This window comes from Taudactylus pleione, unplaced genomic scaffold (genome assembly GCF_031769625.1).
Source record: "Taudactylus pleione unplaced genomic scaffold, aTauple2 ptg000282l, whole genome shotgun sequence".
NCBI classification, from domain to species: domain Eukaryota; kingdom Metazoa; phylum Chordata; class Amphibia; order Anura; family Myobatrachidae; genus Taudactylus; species Taudactylus pleione.
The window spans coordinates 7572575-7592285 of NW_028284684.1; the positions used below are offsets into that span (position 1 = coordinate 7572575).

Consider the following 19711-nt stretch of genomic DNA (forward strand, 5'->3'; position numbering starts at 1 on the left):
TGGCAGCAGCACCAGTCAGCAGGGTGATACATCACAGGAGAGCGCCTGCAGACCACCAGTGCCACTTTCATTAGGTTAGGAGAGTAATCCCGAATTACCCGTGCATAGTAGTCGCCCATCTCCACGCCAGCTGGCCGCTGGGACCGCCCCAGTGTCAGTGTCCAAGTTACGCCCCTGCAGTGGGAGGAAAATCTGGCTGTTGCCCGGTCTGATGATGGGCTGCGCTCCACGCGAGGAAACTTTCGGCGTGTATTACTAATACATCTGTACACGGAAGCTCCCCCACTCTCAGCACTGGCAGGGGACTGGCAGGCATCTGCTATAGCATCACCGGACCACGCTTCCTGCAGTCACACAGCCTTCCCTTCCCGGATCTATTTCTTCCCTCTCTCCTACTTCTAGTGGGAAATTTCTACAATACAAATATATCTATCATCCTTCAGTCCGCAGGTTGTTGGGCTGAGTTTTCCTAAGCACGGATCCCCAGCCACAGCAGAGGGAGATGAGAGAGACCGATCAGAGGCAACACAAAACCTAATGTGACTTTGATGATAACACTGTAGAAATGGCTTTTAAAGATTTCTTTGGTTGATTTTAAAGTGTCATCAGGGGCAGCAACTTCAGTCAGGATCCAAGAATGCAGAGATCTGCTGGAAGGAATATGTGGCATATTTCATCTCTGCTGATCCTCAGTCTGGCAGCAGCATTTTCTAAAGGTAAGGAAGAGAAGGTCCCTTTTGTGCAATTAGTTCCTGATCCCTGGAAACAGCAACAGATCTCGTTATTTAACTAATAACTACACGGAGGATGCGGCTGGAAACTGAATTAGCACATGCATGGTTTTTTTATGTGACAAGCAAAGCAAAACAAAAAAGCACAAGTTCCAGAATGTATTCCCTTATATAGGTACATGTCAGCAATGATTGCCTATACACAGGCACAGTGGATGGGAAAATTACATTTTTATGGATTTGGGTTGAAATTATAAATAATCTATTCATAGCCGTCTAATAGACATGTTATATTTTGTTTTGGTGAGTGTGGATAAGTGTTATCTGGATGTATTTGTGTTTCTAATCCCATACAGCAGTTGCTTATTCTGCAAATACTTGCATTCTCTTTTAGAACTTTTTTGTGTCATAATTGCACTGCTTAATTGCATTCATTCTGCTAAAGATACTCTATGCTGTAAAACATTGCTATTGTGCATGCCAGTGTGTAAGGGACGCATATGTGCCTGCACTGATGCATATAACTATTGCCAGCAGTATAAGCAATGCTGTGATGTATGCATTGTTCCTGGTGACTTTCTATCACGCACAATAAGATTCCAGGTAACAACAATGGTGCTAGACAGCACCAGACCATGCAGTAGACTTCCATCCCATGTCTAGTTACAGTGCTGTATGCAGCCTACTGATCAGTTAACTGCTAGGGAGAATGCATCACACTGCTGCCTTTATTTTCCCCCACTATTAATCTGGGTGGCTAGCTATCAGGTGTGCTTTTGCTTCATTCAACTTTAATTTCCTATCTCCATCTGTAGCTACCTCCATTCATGTTCTAGCTGTCAGTGTGGGTAACGTCATCACAACGTGTGACACACACAGGGCTTAGACTAGTAAGAGGCTGAGTGATTAATTACTTATATAGTATGCATCAAATCATTTCTCTTCTAGTTATCTTATCAAACTCCTATTAAAACTCATCTTAGAACTCATAATAATGTTATGACACCTACTTTTGTATACTGATGCAGCGTAATAAACCCTACATGCTCCCCCCCCCCCCCCCCAGGCTCACCTCAGCTTATGTTCAGCTCCTGATATTAGTAGTATAAGAAACTGTTAATTCATGGTTGTAATGCATGGTTGTTATTGTACATTTTGTATGGTTAATACAGGATGCAGAATTTTAACAGGTAGCCTGCCTTTTCAGTTTCGTATGTTCTTCAAAGGTTTGCATTACTATAACTCAGTCACTTAATTTACCTGTGATGGATTTCTTTCCTGTCCCATCAGATGAAATACTGTAATTGCTGCCTTCTTTTGGACTAAATGTGTATTTGGCAACTTGTTGCTTGCTATGCTGCAAAGGTTTTCAAAGAGGATTGTGTTCCATAATGAAGTGCGATTTGGGCAGCTAAGTTTTAAATATGATGAACAACCCAAGTTACGGGTGCAGGGATTTGCACAATATATTTGCAAGTAGATCTTCTTATTGAAAAAAGAACTGATTTTGCAAAGCAGCCATGTCTCTTAAGCTGGCCATACACGGTGCGATATGCACCATGAGATCCGATGGGGGATCCGACGTCCGACATATCGGGCGGTCCCCACACACAGTGCGATTGGATATGCCGGCTCCCCCTCCCCCACCCGCATAGCACTGCATGGGATCGCACACCACATCCCAAGATCGACTGAACCTGCAGTAAGATTTGGGGGTGCGATGTACAACCCCACGGGTGCGTGCTCTGTCCAATATCATGCCCATACACTGTACGATAGAGCAGCCAAATCGTACCAATTCTTCAGATCGGCTGCTTTATCGCACAGTGTACTGTAGGCAGAAAGGCTTTCTTACAAAAAACTCAGTTATGTCAATGGCAACAACAATATTCTCTTCCTGGCACATTTCTACTGAGTTTTTCTGATATTGATTTGAAATTATTTTGTATGTGTTATGTTTGATGCTGTGCATTCCAAATAATTTTAGGATTTTTTTTTTTTTCAATTTAGCATTAATATTGTGAAAAATAAATCCAATTTTTAGTTCTTTTTTTAAAAATTTTAGAAAACTGAATATCCATTTGCTATTTATAGCACATTTAGAACAACTGAATATCCATTTGCTTGAGTATTTATAGCACATTTAGAAATACTGAATATCTATTTGCTTTGATATTTTTAGCACATTTGAGACAGTTGTTTTTCTTCATAAATACCTACAAAAAAATAGGTTCGCGCTCAGTTTTGGTTGATCAAATTTATGCCTAATTGAATTATTTATTTAAACACGATGTAATTAATTGTTCTACTTCCCCTTGCTCCATAGCATTAAAGGTTAACTTTGCAGAGAACAATCACAGACTACAGTCTTTTCAAATTTAAAATGAGTTTACATTAGATGAGTGAAATATTTGGTACCTGTTGATTATACAGTCGCCACATGTAAGTAAGGGTTGCTCAAGAGCAACACTTCTATCATCCCTCTGGATACAGGAGCCAGGAAAAATATCACTAATTCCCCTTTCAGACATAAGCAAAAACCTGGGAATTTACTGGGGTACGACGAGTCGACCCGGGTCCTGCTTATGTCTGAAAGGGTCTGACCCGGGTTGACAGCAGGGCTGTCTCTTCCATTGGGCTTGCTGGGCAGTTGCCCAAGGGCCCCTAGCTTCTAAGGGCCCGCCAACCCGCTCCCCTGTAGTCGCGGCAAGTTGGTAAATTTGTGATATTTTTAAAAGCCTGTCGCCGGCGCACTGCGTTCCGATCCCCTTCCCTGGTGACAAGTACTCAAGCACCCCCGCCCCCCCCCCCCCCTCCGGATGATGAATATTCACCTCAGTCCCAGTTCCACTTCATCTGCCGGCTTCAGACTAGTCAGGCAGAGTCCCTGTCATGTGAGAGGCGACTGTTGACTGGTTGATGATGGGGATGTGGAGGCTCGGATAGGTTCCAGTTTGCACGCCGAGTTTGTATTTTTCCCTCCAAAAATCAGGTCTCAGAAAGAGGCAAAGCGTCATCTTTCATGGACAAACCTAGTCGTCTATGGAAGACGATGCTTGTCCGTGAAAGATGACGTTTTGCCTCTTTCTGAGACCTGATTTTTGGAGGGAAAAATCCAAACTCTGCGTGCAAACTGGAACCTATCCGAGCCTGCACATCCCTAGTTGATGAGCAGCAGCAGCTCCGCCCAGGCCCGGCAGTTTGGGCGTTGCCTTACCTTGAGAGCTGCTGCTGTTCTGCCACTCAGCCGCTGCCGTGTATACTTGAGTCCCGAACCTGGATGACCCATCCTGGTCTCAGCCTCCTCAGGAGACTCCTCTGCTAGCCACTGCCTCTGTCCCGGTGACTCCAGACCTGGCCACAGGTGCATCCACCCCCACCGCAAAGGTAAGGACAGCGCTGCGGCTGAGCTGCGCAGTATGAATCAAATGACTGTGTAATCCGCTATAATTAGAACCCAACAAAATCTCACTATGACGGGGCTTATTGCTGCAATAATATCATATCATACGGGATGCAGTCAGGAAGCCGACAGTTGAAATGCCGTCTGCTGGCTTCCCAACTGTCTAATCCCGACAGGGAACCAATGACAGCCATCGAAATACCAACGTCTATCATTATCCCTACGCCGGGTGCCCGAAGCCCGGCATACCGAAAGAAGGTAAGCCGGGTGCCGGCTGCGAACAGCCGCGATGGGGGAGGGTTAGCCGGTCTTCTGGAATCTGGATTTGAACCACCGAGGAAATTGATCCGGCGATCATTCATGCCGATCCCTATCATACTATGATCAAAGTGTGATATGGTATTATTGCAGCAATAAGAATGAGAATGCCATAATGAGAATTCCTCCGCCATCTGGATCTGTGTGAGAGCTGAGTTAATGAAAATGTTTATACATTGTTATACAGGTGGTGAACTAAATCTAAAGGTTTAATTTGATTGACTATTTAAATTTCTTTCCCGTGAATGGGTGGGTAGGGGCCCCACTGCATTGCTTTGCCCAGGGCCCACACTGCTGTTGAGACAGCCCTGGTTGACAGTCCCAGGTCTGTGGCCCTGCAATCAACCAGAGTTATTCCCAAGACATGTAGCCTATGTCAGTACCCCGGCTTATATCTGAAAGGCTGACCCGGGTCTTGATGACCCGGGTCATGCCTAAAAGGACTTGATTGGCGGGCACAGTAGCAATTGGAGGTGACATCATCTCCAAGTGTCCACTGTTAGATGGAAGATCCGGGTCACTGGAAGATCTGGGTCTCGTGTGAAGGGTTATTGCCCAGGAATAACCCGTCCATCATCAGGTGTGAGAGGGGGTAAGTACTGAAACCCCGGCTTCAACCTGTGTTCAGTCTCCAGGGTCCGAGCCGGGTTAAAGCCGGGGTTTGTCTGAAAGGGTTATAAGTAAGATTTTGCATGTACAGTAACTTCTATCAGTTTGGTTATCCTGTACACCCTATTCGTACGCAAGGTAACGGAAGTCTCCTTGGAATGGCAGGTGGGTATAGTCAAGTGGGGCCCATATAACTAACAAGTACCAAAACTTTAATACATGCTTATGTTTCCAATCAAATGTAGCAGAAAAAGTAAATAATTTGTAAACCATCTCATTATCATTTGGAGTATGTGTTTTATTTCAAAACAGCTACAAGGGTTGCAGAAATCTTGATAAACAGAGATTGGTGAGCGTTCCCTTTAAATGTTAGTTCCATGGTCTGTTATGCTAGTGTGAACAAACATGGACATATAGCATAAAGATCATATATCAATGATCCATATCCTTTTGGTTTGTCAAGGATTAATGGTCCTTGAGTGTATACATAGCCATGCACCATAGAAGTAAAATATGACTTTTTAAGCATCTTACATAACAACATACAATTACACATGAAATACATAGATGTGCTTTGATAAATTATAGACTTTAAAGTCATGTTTAATTATAATTTAAATATATAATGTAAGTAAACCTACTCACTCTCCCATATCTCTATACTGTACCTGTATTTCCTTTTACCTTACTGAGTTTTTATGCATACACATTTACTTATAGTGAGGTATCTGCGTCTGAATTCTTGTATATAATCACTTAATTTGCGTCTTCTGTTCTCTAGTGTGATTGACCAAATTTATACTTATTTATTCAAACAGTCTTATGCTTACAAAGCTTAAGTGTTTGATTCTAAGCACATGCAGACACAAGGGCAGATTCAATTAGCTGCAGGGTTTACATTATTTATTCAATTAAACGTTGCATTTCCGTGCGTTAAACCCCAGAGGTTGCTCTGAACGCAGATTTTTCATCGCAGCCTCAGGAGCTGCAAGGAAATATCCACACTAAATGCACCTTCTTAATGTACAGGAAAACCCATAGATTCCAGAACTTAACATGGAATTTAAGGATTAACGCCGGTTTGCTGTGCAGGGAAATTAACTAATAATTGAATAGCTCAGTGCATTAAACCCGAAGCTTTACCTTCGCGGTAAACACCACGTGTAATTTAGTCTGTCCCTTTATAATTGATAGATGTAACTTCTATATTATATTTTGCAAGAAAAAAAAAAAGTTTGTGTAACTCATGTTTTTTTTTTTTTTTAAATCCTAAAAATTTTTTAAACAAATGTAAACTTCATTTTATCTTAAAATTTACAAATAATTCAATGTTGATACATAATAAATTATGATCATAATGTAAGCTTAATCCAAGATACTTTGAGGAATGTCCATCAATGATTGGGTCCATTAACCATACAAAAAAGGTAGTTTCCGCATGTTTTTCACATTTTTAACAAACTGACCCATTCATTAAAGTTGCAAGGCATGAGATATCACAGATACTATGGGCCAAATGTAATGGGGTGAGAGTTTAGAAAATGTGAGCGTTTAGCAGTAAACTTTCACATTGGTCGAGTTTTATCTTCAAAATCGAAAACATCTGGATGAGAGTTTAAATCGTGAGAGTTTTTTGAATATGAAAAACATGCGAGTTTGTTCTGTTGCTTTGTTCTCGGACTCTATTACATTGGCAGAGTATAAAAAGTGTAAGAAAACTCTCCCATTCTCTATACTCTCATCTTATTACATTTGGCCCATTATGTCCTGTGTGTGGCAATGACTATTCATTAAGCTCCTCTGACGCTCACATTACGCATGCATGAATTAATGTTTGTGTAGTAACACTGTCGGGTTTAATGTACACTTTCACCACTAGTAATTAGTAGCAAAAGAATGGATGTTACGGATCACGGGACAACTGCTTTAGGAGGAACTGAATTGGTCTGGGATTTGTAGCTGCCGCCGCAAATTGCTGTGGGTCAGGTCCATAACTTGCATGTGCCTCTCGCATTTCATTAATAAATAAGTCCCTTATGTGAAAAAAATTGAAGAACAAAGTAAGCATAAAATATCTACCATATTCAATATGTCTATGCCATTTTTATATTCCAGATTATAATTATTCCACCGTAATGGCGTGTCAGCGTGTTTTTAAATTGAAGGAAGAAACTTACTTGGACATTAACCTTAGCCTGCTTGTGATACCATAAGTGTTCTGGGGCGGGATGTACTATCATCAATAATGCAGTCATACCCCTGAAAATACCCTAATTTCTTATATGCACCAAGCTTCGGAAAGCAAAGCAGCTTGGACCCAATGAGGCGTTACCAAATAGAAGTTTATGGGCTGCTTTCCGCAAAGTGCTGTGAGGGGGATCCAATCAGATCCCTACCAGCACCCCCGGCAGCACTCTCGTCATTCTGCACATGCGCAGAGGGACGTCTGGGTCATAAACCCGGAAGTTCCTCTCTCGCAAAAGGACAGCTCTTTGATTTTCATCATGTATACCGGTGTTATTAATGCCGGCATGCATGCGGTGAGTAGCGAGATGGATCACATGCAAAATGCGATGCTTAATGCATCCCGTCCATGGCAATAATTTCAAACATTTTAATGCCCTTAAAGCACATTAACTGCGCTTTGATAGTACAAACAAAAATGCAAACAAATGAACAATTTGCACACACTGACAAGCATTTGCTTTGTGACAGTCTCAATGTTGTCTCCTTTAGCACTCAGTAAAATGTAGTGCAGTTCTATGGGAGCGCAAACGCTCATTAAATACATAGCATCCGCTATGCTGCAGGGAAGCTTAGAGACGTGTTATTAAACACAGTTTGAACACTCTGTCAAAGTAAGAACAAAGTAAGATTTTGTCTATGTTTCTAACTTACATTGTTTTTCAACATACAGTAGATGTGTACAAGCCCCTAGGCTACTGCAGACCTTACACTTCTGCTTCCCAAATCAGGGCTATGAATAGTAACAAGTTGTATATATGATTTTTGTTTCATATAGAGGTGCGTTTAACGCCACAGTCATCAAGCATTACTATGATGGGTGCCTTAAGTCACTTGCCTATAAAATACTGGGACAATTGCCTCCTAATGTAATCTTCGCTGCTTTGAAAATGCTGATTTACTACAAATACAGCACATAGACCGTGTATAAGTTTTCAAGTTGATGATGATGGTTGCATCGTTGTGATTTATGTCTCTATATGCAAGATTTAAAGTTATAATCAAGTTTCATACAATATATCACAAATGCTGCTCACACTACTTGTATAACGCCAGAACGTGAAAAAATCCAAGATCATTTCTATGTTTATTGTTTAATCTACAATCTAATTTGTAGGTTCAGTTTTAGTATAGAAGGATCAGCCACAGGTCAGGAATAATGCTGGTAATGTTACAACCTTAATTATATCTGACAAGCTGGTGGAAGTAAAATTGCATTACCCTCTACAACTATTAGATCAACAATATATTATAAATCTGACACTGTGTAGCTGGTTTGTGTGCAGTAGTTGCATCAATCAGATATTACTGCACCTTGTTTCACACAACACTAGTGTGTGTCACACTGCTTTCATATTTACCTTTATCCACATCGGTAGTGTCATATAGTAAGTGGCTTTTTGCTGTAATGGACATCTTGTTTTAATTGCACTGCCGGACCGGGTGTTGCCAAAACCAGGGAACAGGGCAGGTTACATTACTAAAAGGGCTGCACCTGTAGTACAAACAAAATCTAAATCATCTTACTGATTAAAAAAGCAAATCAATGAATCACGTACTAGTGCCCTCCTTGGTTTGTGCTCCATGTCGCACTACCATAGTTAAAGATTTTTGGCAATGTGTTATCCAGGACACACTATCATTATTTGTTAGTGTGAGGTTCTGGTTTTGTTGTGGACCCGGGGTGGTAATAGGAGCAGACATCAGATGCTCAACGTTGCAGATTTTCTTCTCTCTTCTCTCACCTCCCCATCTCTGTACCTTCTTTTTGTCTTTCTCACTTTTCCCCCCTCCCTCATATCTCTCTCTGTAAACTCTGCCTCCTTCCCCCTAATTTGTCTCTCTCTCATCACTGTCCCCCTCTTCCCGTTTTTCTGTCGCTCATCTCTATCACCCCAGTTCCACCCCTCCAAACGGTCTCTGTCTCTTATCTTTGTCATGGCTCCCCCATTTGTTTCTCTTGCTCTCTGAACTCTCTCTCTGCCATCTGTCTCTATTCCTCTCATGTCTGTCCCCTCAGTTACAAGCCCTCCAGCTGTATATCTCACATTTTTGGCACAGCTTCCCCATCTGTCTCTGTCTCTCTTTGCCATCTGTCTCTCTTCCTCTCCAATCTCTGTTTCAAACCTCCCAACTGTCTCTCTATCATCTTTGTCCCAGCTTTCCCCATCTGTCTTTCTTTCTCTCTGTACTCCCACTGCCATCTTTCTTTCTTCCTCTCGTCTCTGTCTACCCAGTTCCAAACCCCCCAAGTTCATAGCTCCCAACTGTCCCGTTTCCAGCGGGACAGTCCCGTTTTTCTGGGACTGTCCCACCAGCGGGCCGCAGTGTCCCGTGGTGGGGGGGGAAGTTGAGAGAGCACAAACCGCTGCTCTGCATAGCAGAGCAGCAGGTGTGCAGGAAGAGAACAGATGCCGTGCGCATGCGCACCGCATCTGTCCTCTTGTGTGAGGAGAGCCTGGGGGCTGTCCAGCGTCTTGGAGAGTGCTGGGCACGCCCCTAAAGTGACGAAAACGGGGGAAGCCACGAGGCTCCGTCCAATTTTCAGTAGGCCACGCCTCTTTTTCGGCCGCCCAACCTGTCCCTCTTTCCCACCTTTTAAATGTTGGGAGTTATGGAAACTGCCAGTGCAGCGGCGATGTGTGTGTTTCAGCAGCCAATGAGAGTCAGACAGACTCTCATTGGCTGCTGCTGCGCCCACTGCAAGAGCCGGGTTGGAGCTCACTCATGAGCTCCGCCTTCTGGTTCCTGCAGTGGGTGATGGGAGAGACGTTATGACGTCTCTCCCATAATGAAGAGCACGCCAGCACGGGAAGACTGAGGTGCGGATGGCGGCTGGAACAGAAGCCGGAGCGGGGATTAAGGTGTTATTTTTTTTTTCACTTGTGTATATTTATCTGCACTATTGGGGTCTCATCGGGGGGGACTGCATCGGGGGACACACCACTACTGGGGGGGACTACTACTGTAATTGCATCAGGGGACCACTACTGGGGGCACTGCATAGGGGGGTACTACTAATGAGGACACTATATAAAGGGCACTGCATAGGGGGGACCACTACTGGGGGCACTGCATGGGGAGAATACTACTGGGGGCACTATATAAGGAGCACTGCATAGGGGGGACCACTGCTGGGGGACTACTACTGGGGGCACTATATAAGGAACTTACTACTATGGGCCGAAGGGGCACTGCAGTGGGGGGACCATTACTAGGGGCACTGAATAGGGAGGACCACTACAGGGGGCACTATATAAGGGGCACTGGATAGGGGGGATCACTACTGGGGGCCTGAATAAGGTGGACCACTACTGGGGGCACTGTATAAAGGGAACTAATCGGGGGCTGCATAAGGGGGACCACTACTGGGGGTACTGTATAAGGGGCACTACTGGGGGCCTGCATAAGGGGGACCACTACTGGAGGCAATGCATAGGGGGGACTTTAAAAGGTTAATTGCGTTAAGATGCATATGGAATGGAAAGGTATGTTTAGAGTGACGAGAAAGGGGTGTCCTCTTTTTAAGTGGCCACGCCCCTTTTGATCACACCCATTTTTCACAGCGCACGCACATAGGCGGGGGGCTCCATTTTTCAATTTGCCCTGGACTCCTTATACCCGATTTACGTCACTGTGCAGCAATGTTCTGCTGGACTACTTCTTCCATCTAATATGCAGAGTAAATCTGAGTCTACTTAACCAGAATGGACACAGAGCTACATGCATTAGGTTGTGCTGGGTTGTTTTCATAGAAAATGCTTTATTAATGATAAATTACTAAGTAATTACATAAGTTTTAGGACACTAAACAAGCTTTCCTGGAGATAGGGTTTCATATCCTGAAAGCTTACAGTTCCTAAATAATTAGTTAGCTGTTACGAAATATAATTACTATGATTGTTTCACTACCAATAAGTAATAAATTGGTTCTTCAGATTTATATAGACAAAGCATGTTGTACAGATACATTGTTTGCATCATTTTGAAAAGAATATAACTAAAAATGGCTGCATCTGTGTAGTACTGTAAGTTACCATTTGTATAGTTTCATTCTCAACTACTGTATCATCAGAATTATTGCAACACTATGAAATTATTTTAACAATACCATATACTTTTATTGTCAGAATAACTGCACTCCTCCTGAGGTATGATATGTCAACAGTAACAATGTCAACATTCATCATGTTGACATGAGAATGGTCATAATATCAACTCTGACCATGCCGACATTCATCATGTAAACACTGATGAAATGTTGACCTGTTAGAATGTCAGCATATCGTCCCTGGTGGCCCAACTGTGACTTACCTGCTCCCGAGGGCTGCAGCAGCTCCAGTGCGGCATCCGGTTCCCGGTGGTCATGTGACTTCCACTTTTAGGTCAGACCTATACACTATAGTCAGTGATTGGAAAAAAGCAATGGCAAAGTAGAGCACAAAGAAGCTATTGGCAGAAAGATCAGTGACAGTCGACGGCAGCTGATGCCGGCGGCAGCCCTTTATAAAATCACAAAGAGCCTTTAAATCTTTGTGCTGGAGGCATGCCAAAATATCGATTTACATGAAAAAATCAATAAGCAATCAATGCTTATGAGTAGGTCATTTCTGTCTGTCCCATGAATAATGTATATATGTACACACCAACAACAACTATAGCCATAAACTAATATAGACAAAAAATCATTGACCAAACAGCATGTGTACTAATAAAATCATTTATTTCACAGAAACCATTGGTTTTGATTTAATATAGTCCATCCATTTAGCCTACGTGAATTGCACAAAATAATGCTTTTTCTATGAGTGACTGGCTCCTGGCTGGGAGGGAAAGGGCGGATTGGGAAATGGTGTGCACTGATTCCTGCATCAGACATGTCTGAAGTCATGGATGGCCATGACAGTAGAAAAGCACGGGGGCAGCCACTATTAAGGTCCACAATATTAATTTGAACAGGAGACATTCTTACAGAGACATCCTTAGTTTTTTGTTAGGGGGTGTCAGCAGCAATCAATCAGTGACGGCGCTCTAGGCAGCTGCCTAAAGATGCCTAATGCTAGTGCCTTGGAAACAATAAATAAATGGAAGAAAACAGCGCCAAATATTCTCCCACAATGTACAACGTGAAATGTATTTCACCAGTGCATGCTTATTATATTTAGTTAAATATGTGGTAATACGTGTGTATATGTACATATACTTGTGTATATGTGGCACTCAGGGTTGGACTGGCCCACAGGGGTACAGGGGAATTCCCCGGTGGGCCCCACTGTCTGGGGCCCCCACTTCTTCCTCTGGGTGTCAGGTTCCAGACTGTGCACTCAAATTATACATTGTTACTCTATTAGTGGGTCAATTACCTGGCAGTTACCTGCAGATAAACATGGATGCTTGGCGCACTTCAATAGAAACTTTACCAAACTTTGCCAAATGGTTAGCCAAGCGGCTGTAGTGGCTGACCACACCCCTTAAGCATGGGCTCCTAACACTGCATACCCCCGGTGGGCCGCTCATGCCCCAGTCCGACACTGGTGGCACTCCCTTTTCATATATAAAGGTGTCTGCTCAGTCAACAAGATGGTGGCAGTTGGGCTCTGCCACCTTAGTAAAAAGATTTATAAAACAATATAGTTGACCATAGGTGCCTACTAGTGCGTTTATAAAGTGAACCTGTGCAAGGTTGTGCAATTTGTGCAAAATAAACCTATCCCTGCAGGACAATAATAACAATGGAAAGTGACTTCATAAAATATTATATGGTAATTAGTTTATAACAATTTAAGTCAATAAAACATTTCATACAAAACAAACACAGAAAAATATCGCCAATAACGCACTGTGGGCCTGATTCAGCAAGGATCGCTATTCTGCTAGAACGCACGCACCGCAGTTGCTATTATTAGTGGTGAAAAGCAAATGTTTGCAATCTCATTGCGATCACAGTTTACCGTAAGGACGCCCACTTCCCATTACACACATTCATATACTTTGGCAACATAGCAAAGTAATCGGACCGATATGCACAGTTAAGGCAGATCAGACCTCACTCAGGATTTGCTAACTTCAGGTCACGCTATGAGGCCTCAGGTTGTGTATGGAATTACAACGGATAATTTATGCACGCGCCTGCAATGCCGTCCCAACGCACTGGCACGCCTGCGTTCACCCGAACACCCCCCCCATCACCACCCACATATGGCACTTCCTGTCAATCACTGTGCTCAGGGTCTGCGTAGCTTCTGCAAACGCATTTCCCATCGCTATTGTCAATTCACGCACTGCGATGCATATGCATGCGCAGTGCGAATTAATCAACCGATTGCATGCATCTTTGCAACTGCGATCCTTGATGAATCCGGCCCTATGTCTGATAGCCAGATTTAACTTTTTCTGCAACTTGTGCTACAGTAGCTCTTTTGTGGGATCGGACCAGGTACGCTAACCTTTGTTCTGAATGTGCATTAATGAGCCTTGGGTGCCCATGTCCCTGTTGTCCTTTCTTGGACCACTTTTGATAGGTACTAACCAATGCATAGAGAGATATTCATTGTTATTCACTTCACCTGTCACTGGTTTTAATGTTTTGGCTAACATAGGATGAGTAAATATACAGTCCCAAGTTCCATATATAGTAAATTATCTATCTACTATCTCTACAGTGAAGTGGAAAAAGTAATGGGATAGCAGTATGTAAACTTAATGGCAGGTGGCGTCACCATACTGTGACATCTTGGAAATGCCCAGACCTGCATAAGTTGTAATCTGACATCTTATGAGCCAATTTGAACACCGGCTAGAAAGCTCATGGCAAGACAACCTGAATTTTCTCAGTACGGTGCATAATAGTGGTTGCCCAACGGTTGGGACATTCCATTTCTGAAGTTGTGTGGACATGCAACATTCCTCGATCTGCTGTGTCAAGTGTTCCGGGAATACCTCATGGAAGGCATTACCACCCGCCATGGACAGTGCAGTTGCCCACCATGGGTGCTTAATGATCGCGACCAGCGTGCGTCTAGCCAGAATTGACCGTGGTAACAGACAAGCGACACTGGCTCAAATCATATCCACATTCAATGCAGGAGATGCCAACAGTGCAGCATTCTTTAGCTTTCATGGGGTATAGGAGCAGAAGACCCACCAAAGTGCCGCTGTTAACACAACGACACTAGACCCAGCTCCTCACCTGGGCTCACAACTAATTGGACCCTGTAGGACTGGCAACATGTAGCATGGTCTGATGAGTCATGGTTCCAGTTGTTTCAGGCTGATGGTAGGTGTGGCGCAGACCCCATGAGGTCATGGACCCCAGTTGTCAACAATGCACTGTGCATGCTGTTGGTGGTTCAATAATGGTGTCAGGTGTTTTCACTTGAATTGGGTTGGGTCTGCTGGTCCACCCAAACACGTCAATGACTACAAACCGCTACGTTGCACTGCTTGATGACCATTTGCAGCCCTTCATGGATTTCATGTTCTCCCACAATGATGGAATATTCCAGCAGGCTAATGGACCGTGTCATCAGTCCTAAGTTCTCCGAAATGGTTTGAGGAGCATTGTGGAGAGTTCAGACAAATGGTTTGGCCACCACATTTGCCCGACATGAACCTATTTTAAGTATTTATGGGATGTGGTGGAGAGATCAATTCGCAACCAAGATCCTGCACCTACAAATATCATAGAGCCGTGCAAAGCTATCCAGATGGCATGGGTCAACATCTCTCCAGAGGTCTTCCATCCACTTGTAGAAATGATGCCACAAAGAGTTGCTGCACTTTACTGGGCTAGCATCTATCCCATGACTTTTGGCACTTCAGTAAAAAAGGATTGCACTCACCAGACTGAAGAAACGTTCAGCTTATCTATTTCATCAATTCATGCAGGTGTTGAGACACCTCAGTAGACAAAAGTCATACAATCACATCAGCACTCAGGCAGCATCAGGGCAATATCGGGGCAGCTGTCACCTTACTGGGACCCTGTATTTATACCCAAACAAAATGGTGGCAATTGGAGCCAAAATAAGTAAACATAGTAGTGGTTGCCAAAAAGAACAAACAGCTTATATACTCATGAGTACTAATCTATTGGTTTTAATATTTTTCGCTGCAAATGTTACATGACATGTAATAAAATGTTGTTTTAAGAGACAGTGTGCACCCATTATACCTACTTTTTCTTTACCCTTTTTAATGGCTAGCATTCAGTTGGGCAATTGCCCCTCTTTATTTTATAGTAGTGAATTACACAATGTGGAAAGTTTATTCTGCTAACTGTGCATAGGCAAGGTAAGCTTTATGTTTAAGTTGCATATGCTATGGCCCATCATGGCAATTTGACATGTTAGTGTATTTGGGTGACAGCTTAAACATATATCTCCTTTATTTGGAGTGAAGTGCTCCTATGTAAGATTGGAACATCTAATGGTGCGTATACACGGTCAGATAAGCGGTCAGATTTTAATGATAACGATCCTATCGTTATCTTTAAAATATGAAAGATTCTGGTCCCTGCAAACGATGGTCGATGCGCAGCCACGTATGACCGTTATCGACTATCGTTCGTAGTCCGTGCAAGCAGGTTGATATCGACCAGGTTAGCCTGTTTACTATAGAGACCGCTATAGTCATAGTTGCCAAAAATGCATGTGTTGGATGTTCGATAATGATCATCCAACACATGCAGGATGATCAGATAACTATCGTTATCTGATCTCGTCCCCCGATATGACCATGTGTACGCACCATAAGAATGACAAGACTGACCAGGTAGGATGAGGCCACAGTATTTCATGATTGAGCTGTCAGGATATGTGGATCTGCCCGATGTCCTTGGCGCATGCTTTTAAGAGGGCGCATCCGAGTGTTGCTGCCACTTAGTTGATCCATGCTGGTAGGTCCCTGTTAAAAGGCTTTCAATTTGGTCATGCATTGCAGCGGTGCATTGCATTTATACTGTTAACATTGAGGGGCCTATTTATCAACACTAAAATGGCCCATTAACCTTTACGGTAACGGACCATTCATCATCAGGGGTCCGATAGCACCACCTGAAATTCAGAAAACTCTGAAAACGTAACGTTTTTGGAGTTTGCCTGCGAGAACAAGCCCTGCTCCTTTCTATGGGAATAAGTTCCAGGGGTTGCGAAGAGGGAACTCTGCGCATCCCTTCCGCCACCTCCTCACTGCTCCCGGTGGCTATGTGCATTCGAGACCTCAGGTCACACATGCGCAGAAGCCAGCAACGGGGACAGGTAAGTAGAGCTGCGACTTCTGTAGCAGTGCTACTAATCGAGGGGACAGGTGCTTTTCGGAGCAGCTGTCCACACACCGGAGCAATGATGAATTGCTCTGGTGATAAGTATCCCCCATGGCGAGGTGGATACTTAAGTAATCCCCGCTGTAAAGTGGATACTTAATCATTGTGGGTCATATGACCCCCAATGATGAATAGGCCCTGAGTGATTTAACCATTCATTTAGGATTGTGGAAACCATTTTCTACCACTGCAATGTTTTAATTTTTTTTTTCCCCCTTTCGATATTCAGTATTTGGGTCAATGGAAGAATGATTTTTCGGTACTCTACCCAGTGGGGCAAAGTCCTTAAGGACCTTTGTTTTGCATACTTCCCAGAAGTTTAGACAACTCGCTGCTATTGCAGATGTTTGTGAGGGATTTGTGTTTCCTATGAAAGGCATCAAGTAGTTATTCCAATTTCACAAACAAGAATTTATATATTTTACCTCCGGGCTGGTTACCATGTTTTTATTTTGTGACTAACCCACTGTTTGTTTGTTTTTGTCTTCATGATGTGTTTTTTGAATGAAGGTACAGGTTAGATATCATGAGTATCTGGTATTTCTTTTTCACTTCATCTTACAGCTGCTATGATATTAAGCCCATATGTATCATAAGGCACTTGTTTGTTTTTTGGCACCAAAATCAGCTACTACCCCTTTTTCATTATTCCTTTGTTTGTTGTTGGATTGGGTATGGAGGTATGTTGTGGAATGTATTAAAGCATGTTTGTTAAAGGCAGTTCATGTTTTTGGTATCCAAAAAAATCTAGTTATTTAACAATATTGAATTAGGCCAATAGTTGGACCTTTGTTTGGCCATCAGTGATGATATACAACGTTTGCAAGGCTCTTGGCAATTTTGTATTTATAGAGAGATGAGATACAGTGGAGAGAGAGAAAGTACCAACCAATCAGCTCCTAAATTTTATTTCACAGATTGTGCTTGAAAAATGACAGGAGCTGATTGGTTGGTACTTTTTGTCACCACTTTATCTATATCCAAGCTTTAAAAAATCTTGCCAAGTCCGGAACTTGGATCTAAATAAACGAATCTTGCGCATTTTGCACTTAAGTCCCTCCCTCATGATTTCAGGTGCAGTAAGGTGGCCAAAATTTACTGGAAATGACTTGAAAATTATTTTACTGATGTTAATAATACTATAGGAACAAAAATTGGTCCAAAATACATGATTTTATCTGTGTTTATCAAATTTTTAAGAAAACCAAAACTGAACCAAAACACTTGAGGGTGCTTTGATAAAACTAAAACATATGAGGGTGGTTTTGCCAAAACACAGGAGTCTGCACACATCTCTAATGTGTGGTTGGCCTCTATATCAAACTACAAGTGACGAGTTTTGAAGCCTGGTGTGATCTTGGATAATTCTAGGTGTAACGTCAACTCCAGTGGTGGCTCTAGAGGTGGGGCTGTAGCGCAGTTCAGAATTCAAATAGAGGAGTCACACCAACTGCCAGTGAGTCCCGGCTGGCGAGGTTTGGCAGCATTTGGGGTGGCAGTTAGTGTGGCTTCCCTGTTTGATCTTTGGACTGTGCTGCAGTCCCACCTCTGAAACCCCCAGTAGTCAACTCTCTTTTTGCATCGTGGAATGGTGGTAGAGCATCCTTGGATTAGATTTAGAGACGCTAATTTATTTGGACCATGTTGTGTTAATTTCAAGGTGAAGGTGTTATTAATCTTTATCTTGTATTTATTTGCTGCAGGATGTGGGAGAGCTAGCCATTAGAATCTTCCATTTTCTTCAGTGCCGGTTTATATTGTCTGATGATCACAAGATAACCACTAAGGGGCCACCTCATTTGAAAAAGGGACTCTCATCTTTCAAATAAGGATGACCCTTATTTTTATTAAAGCCAATATGGGAGATATACAGTATACCCCCATCCTTTTGACTTCATAATGATTTCTGCAGTTCAGGAGTTTTCTCTTGTGATCATACATCAACAGCAAATAACTTCTGAAGAGTCATATCTTTCAAAGGAGGAGACTCTCATCTTAAACGAGGATACCAGAGTCTCTGGGTGCCAGAATATGGGAGCTAGAGCACTTTCAATACAAATATAAAAAAATGAATACAGTATCTTTGTCCCTGGTCCGGCCATGGTATTAGTATCATTATCAAACCTTGTATACATTTACATACAGTATACTCAGTGGCTACACCTTGTACACCTGCTTGTTAATGGAAATATAAAATAGTTTATATTTTATTTTATATATTTTATCAGTCAATATTGTAGCAACAACTAGAGGTTCAGCTATTGTTCAGACCAAACACCAGAACAGGGTAGAAATGTAATATAAGCAGTGGTGGCTCCTGATGTGGGGCTGCAGTGCAGTCCAAAATTCAAATAGGGGAACCACACCAACTGCCATTTCAAATGCTGCCAAACATAGATGGCTGGGACTCACTGGCAGTTGGTGTGGCTCCCCTGTTTGAATTTTGGACTGCGCTGCAGCCCCACTCCTAGAGCCGCCACTGAATATGAGTGACTAAAAACCGTGCGTTACAACAGTTGTATGCAGAAAACATCTCTGAATGCTCAGCAGTGATGGTGGTGTAATAATGTTGGCAAAACTTTCTTTGCACATATTAGACCCCTAATATCAGTTGAGAATCATTTTAAATTCCACAGGTTACCTGAGTGTTGTTGCTGACCTAGTCATCCTTGTCCACAGTCTACCCATGAACATGACAATGAAGTCAGTGTACTGCAGTGGTCTCCACAGTCACCAGATATCAATCCAATAAAGCACCTTGAAAATGCGATGGAAAAGGAGAATGTGCAGCTGTCAAAGCTACAGCAGCTGTGTGATACTATACTATCAGCAGGGACCACAATCTCTAATGAATATCGAGCACATTGTCGAATTAATGCCGCAAAGAATTCCAGCTGTCTTGTGGCAAAGGGCTGAATCCAGCCCAATACTAGAAAGGTATAACTAATAAAGTGGCCATTGAGTGTTTCTGAGAGTCCTGAACTAGCTAAATTCACTTCTGTAATTACATATCCAGCATTGCTTTATATACATAAGTGTCATGAGGAAGAAAATAATACATTTTGTTATTTTTAAGGCAGTTTC

The 19711-nt window shown here is 42.8% G+C and overlaps 1 protein-coding gene across 1 annotated transcript in view; it reads left to right on the top strand.

The window, feature by feature from the left end:
- Positions 1-208: 208 nt before the first annotated feature.
- TMEM132D (transmembrane protein 132D) overlaps positions 209-19711 on the top strand; it is a 1095696-nt gene continuing 1076193 nt past the window's right edge. Inside the window, exon 1 of the mRNA XM_088482164.1 lies at positions 209-716. Within this exon, the coding sequence (XP_088338290.1) occupies positions 638-716 (79 nt within the window). The 5' untranslated portion in view covers positions 209-637. The remainder of the gene's footprint in view (positions 717-19711) is intronic.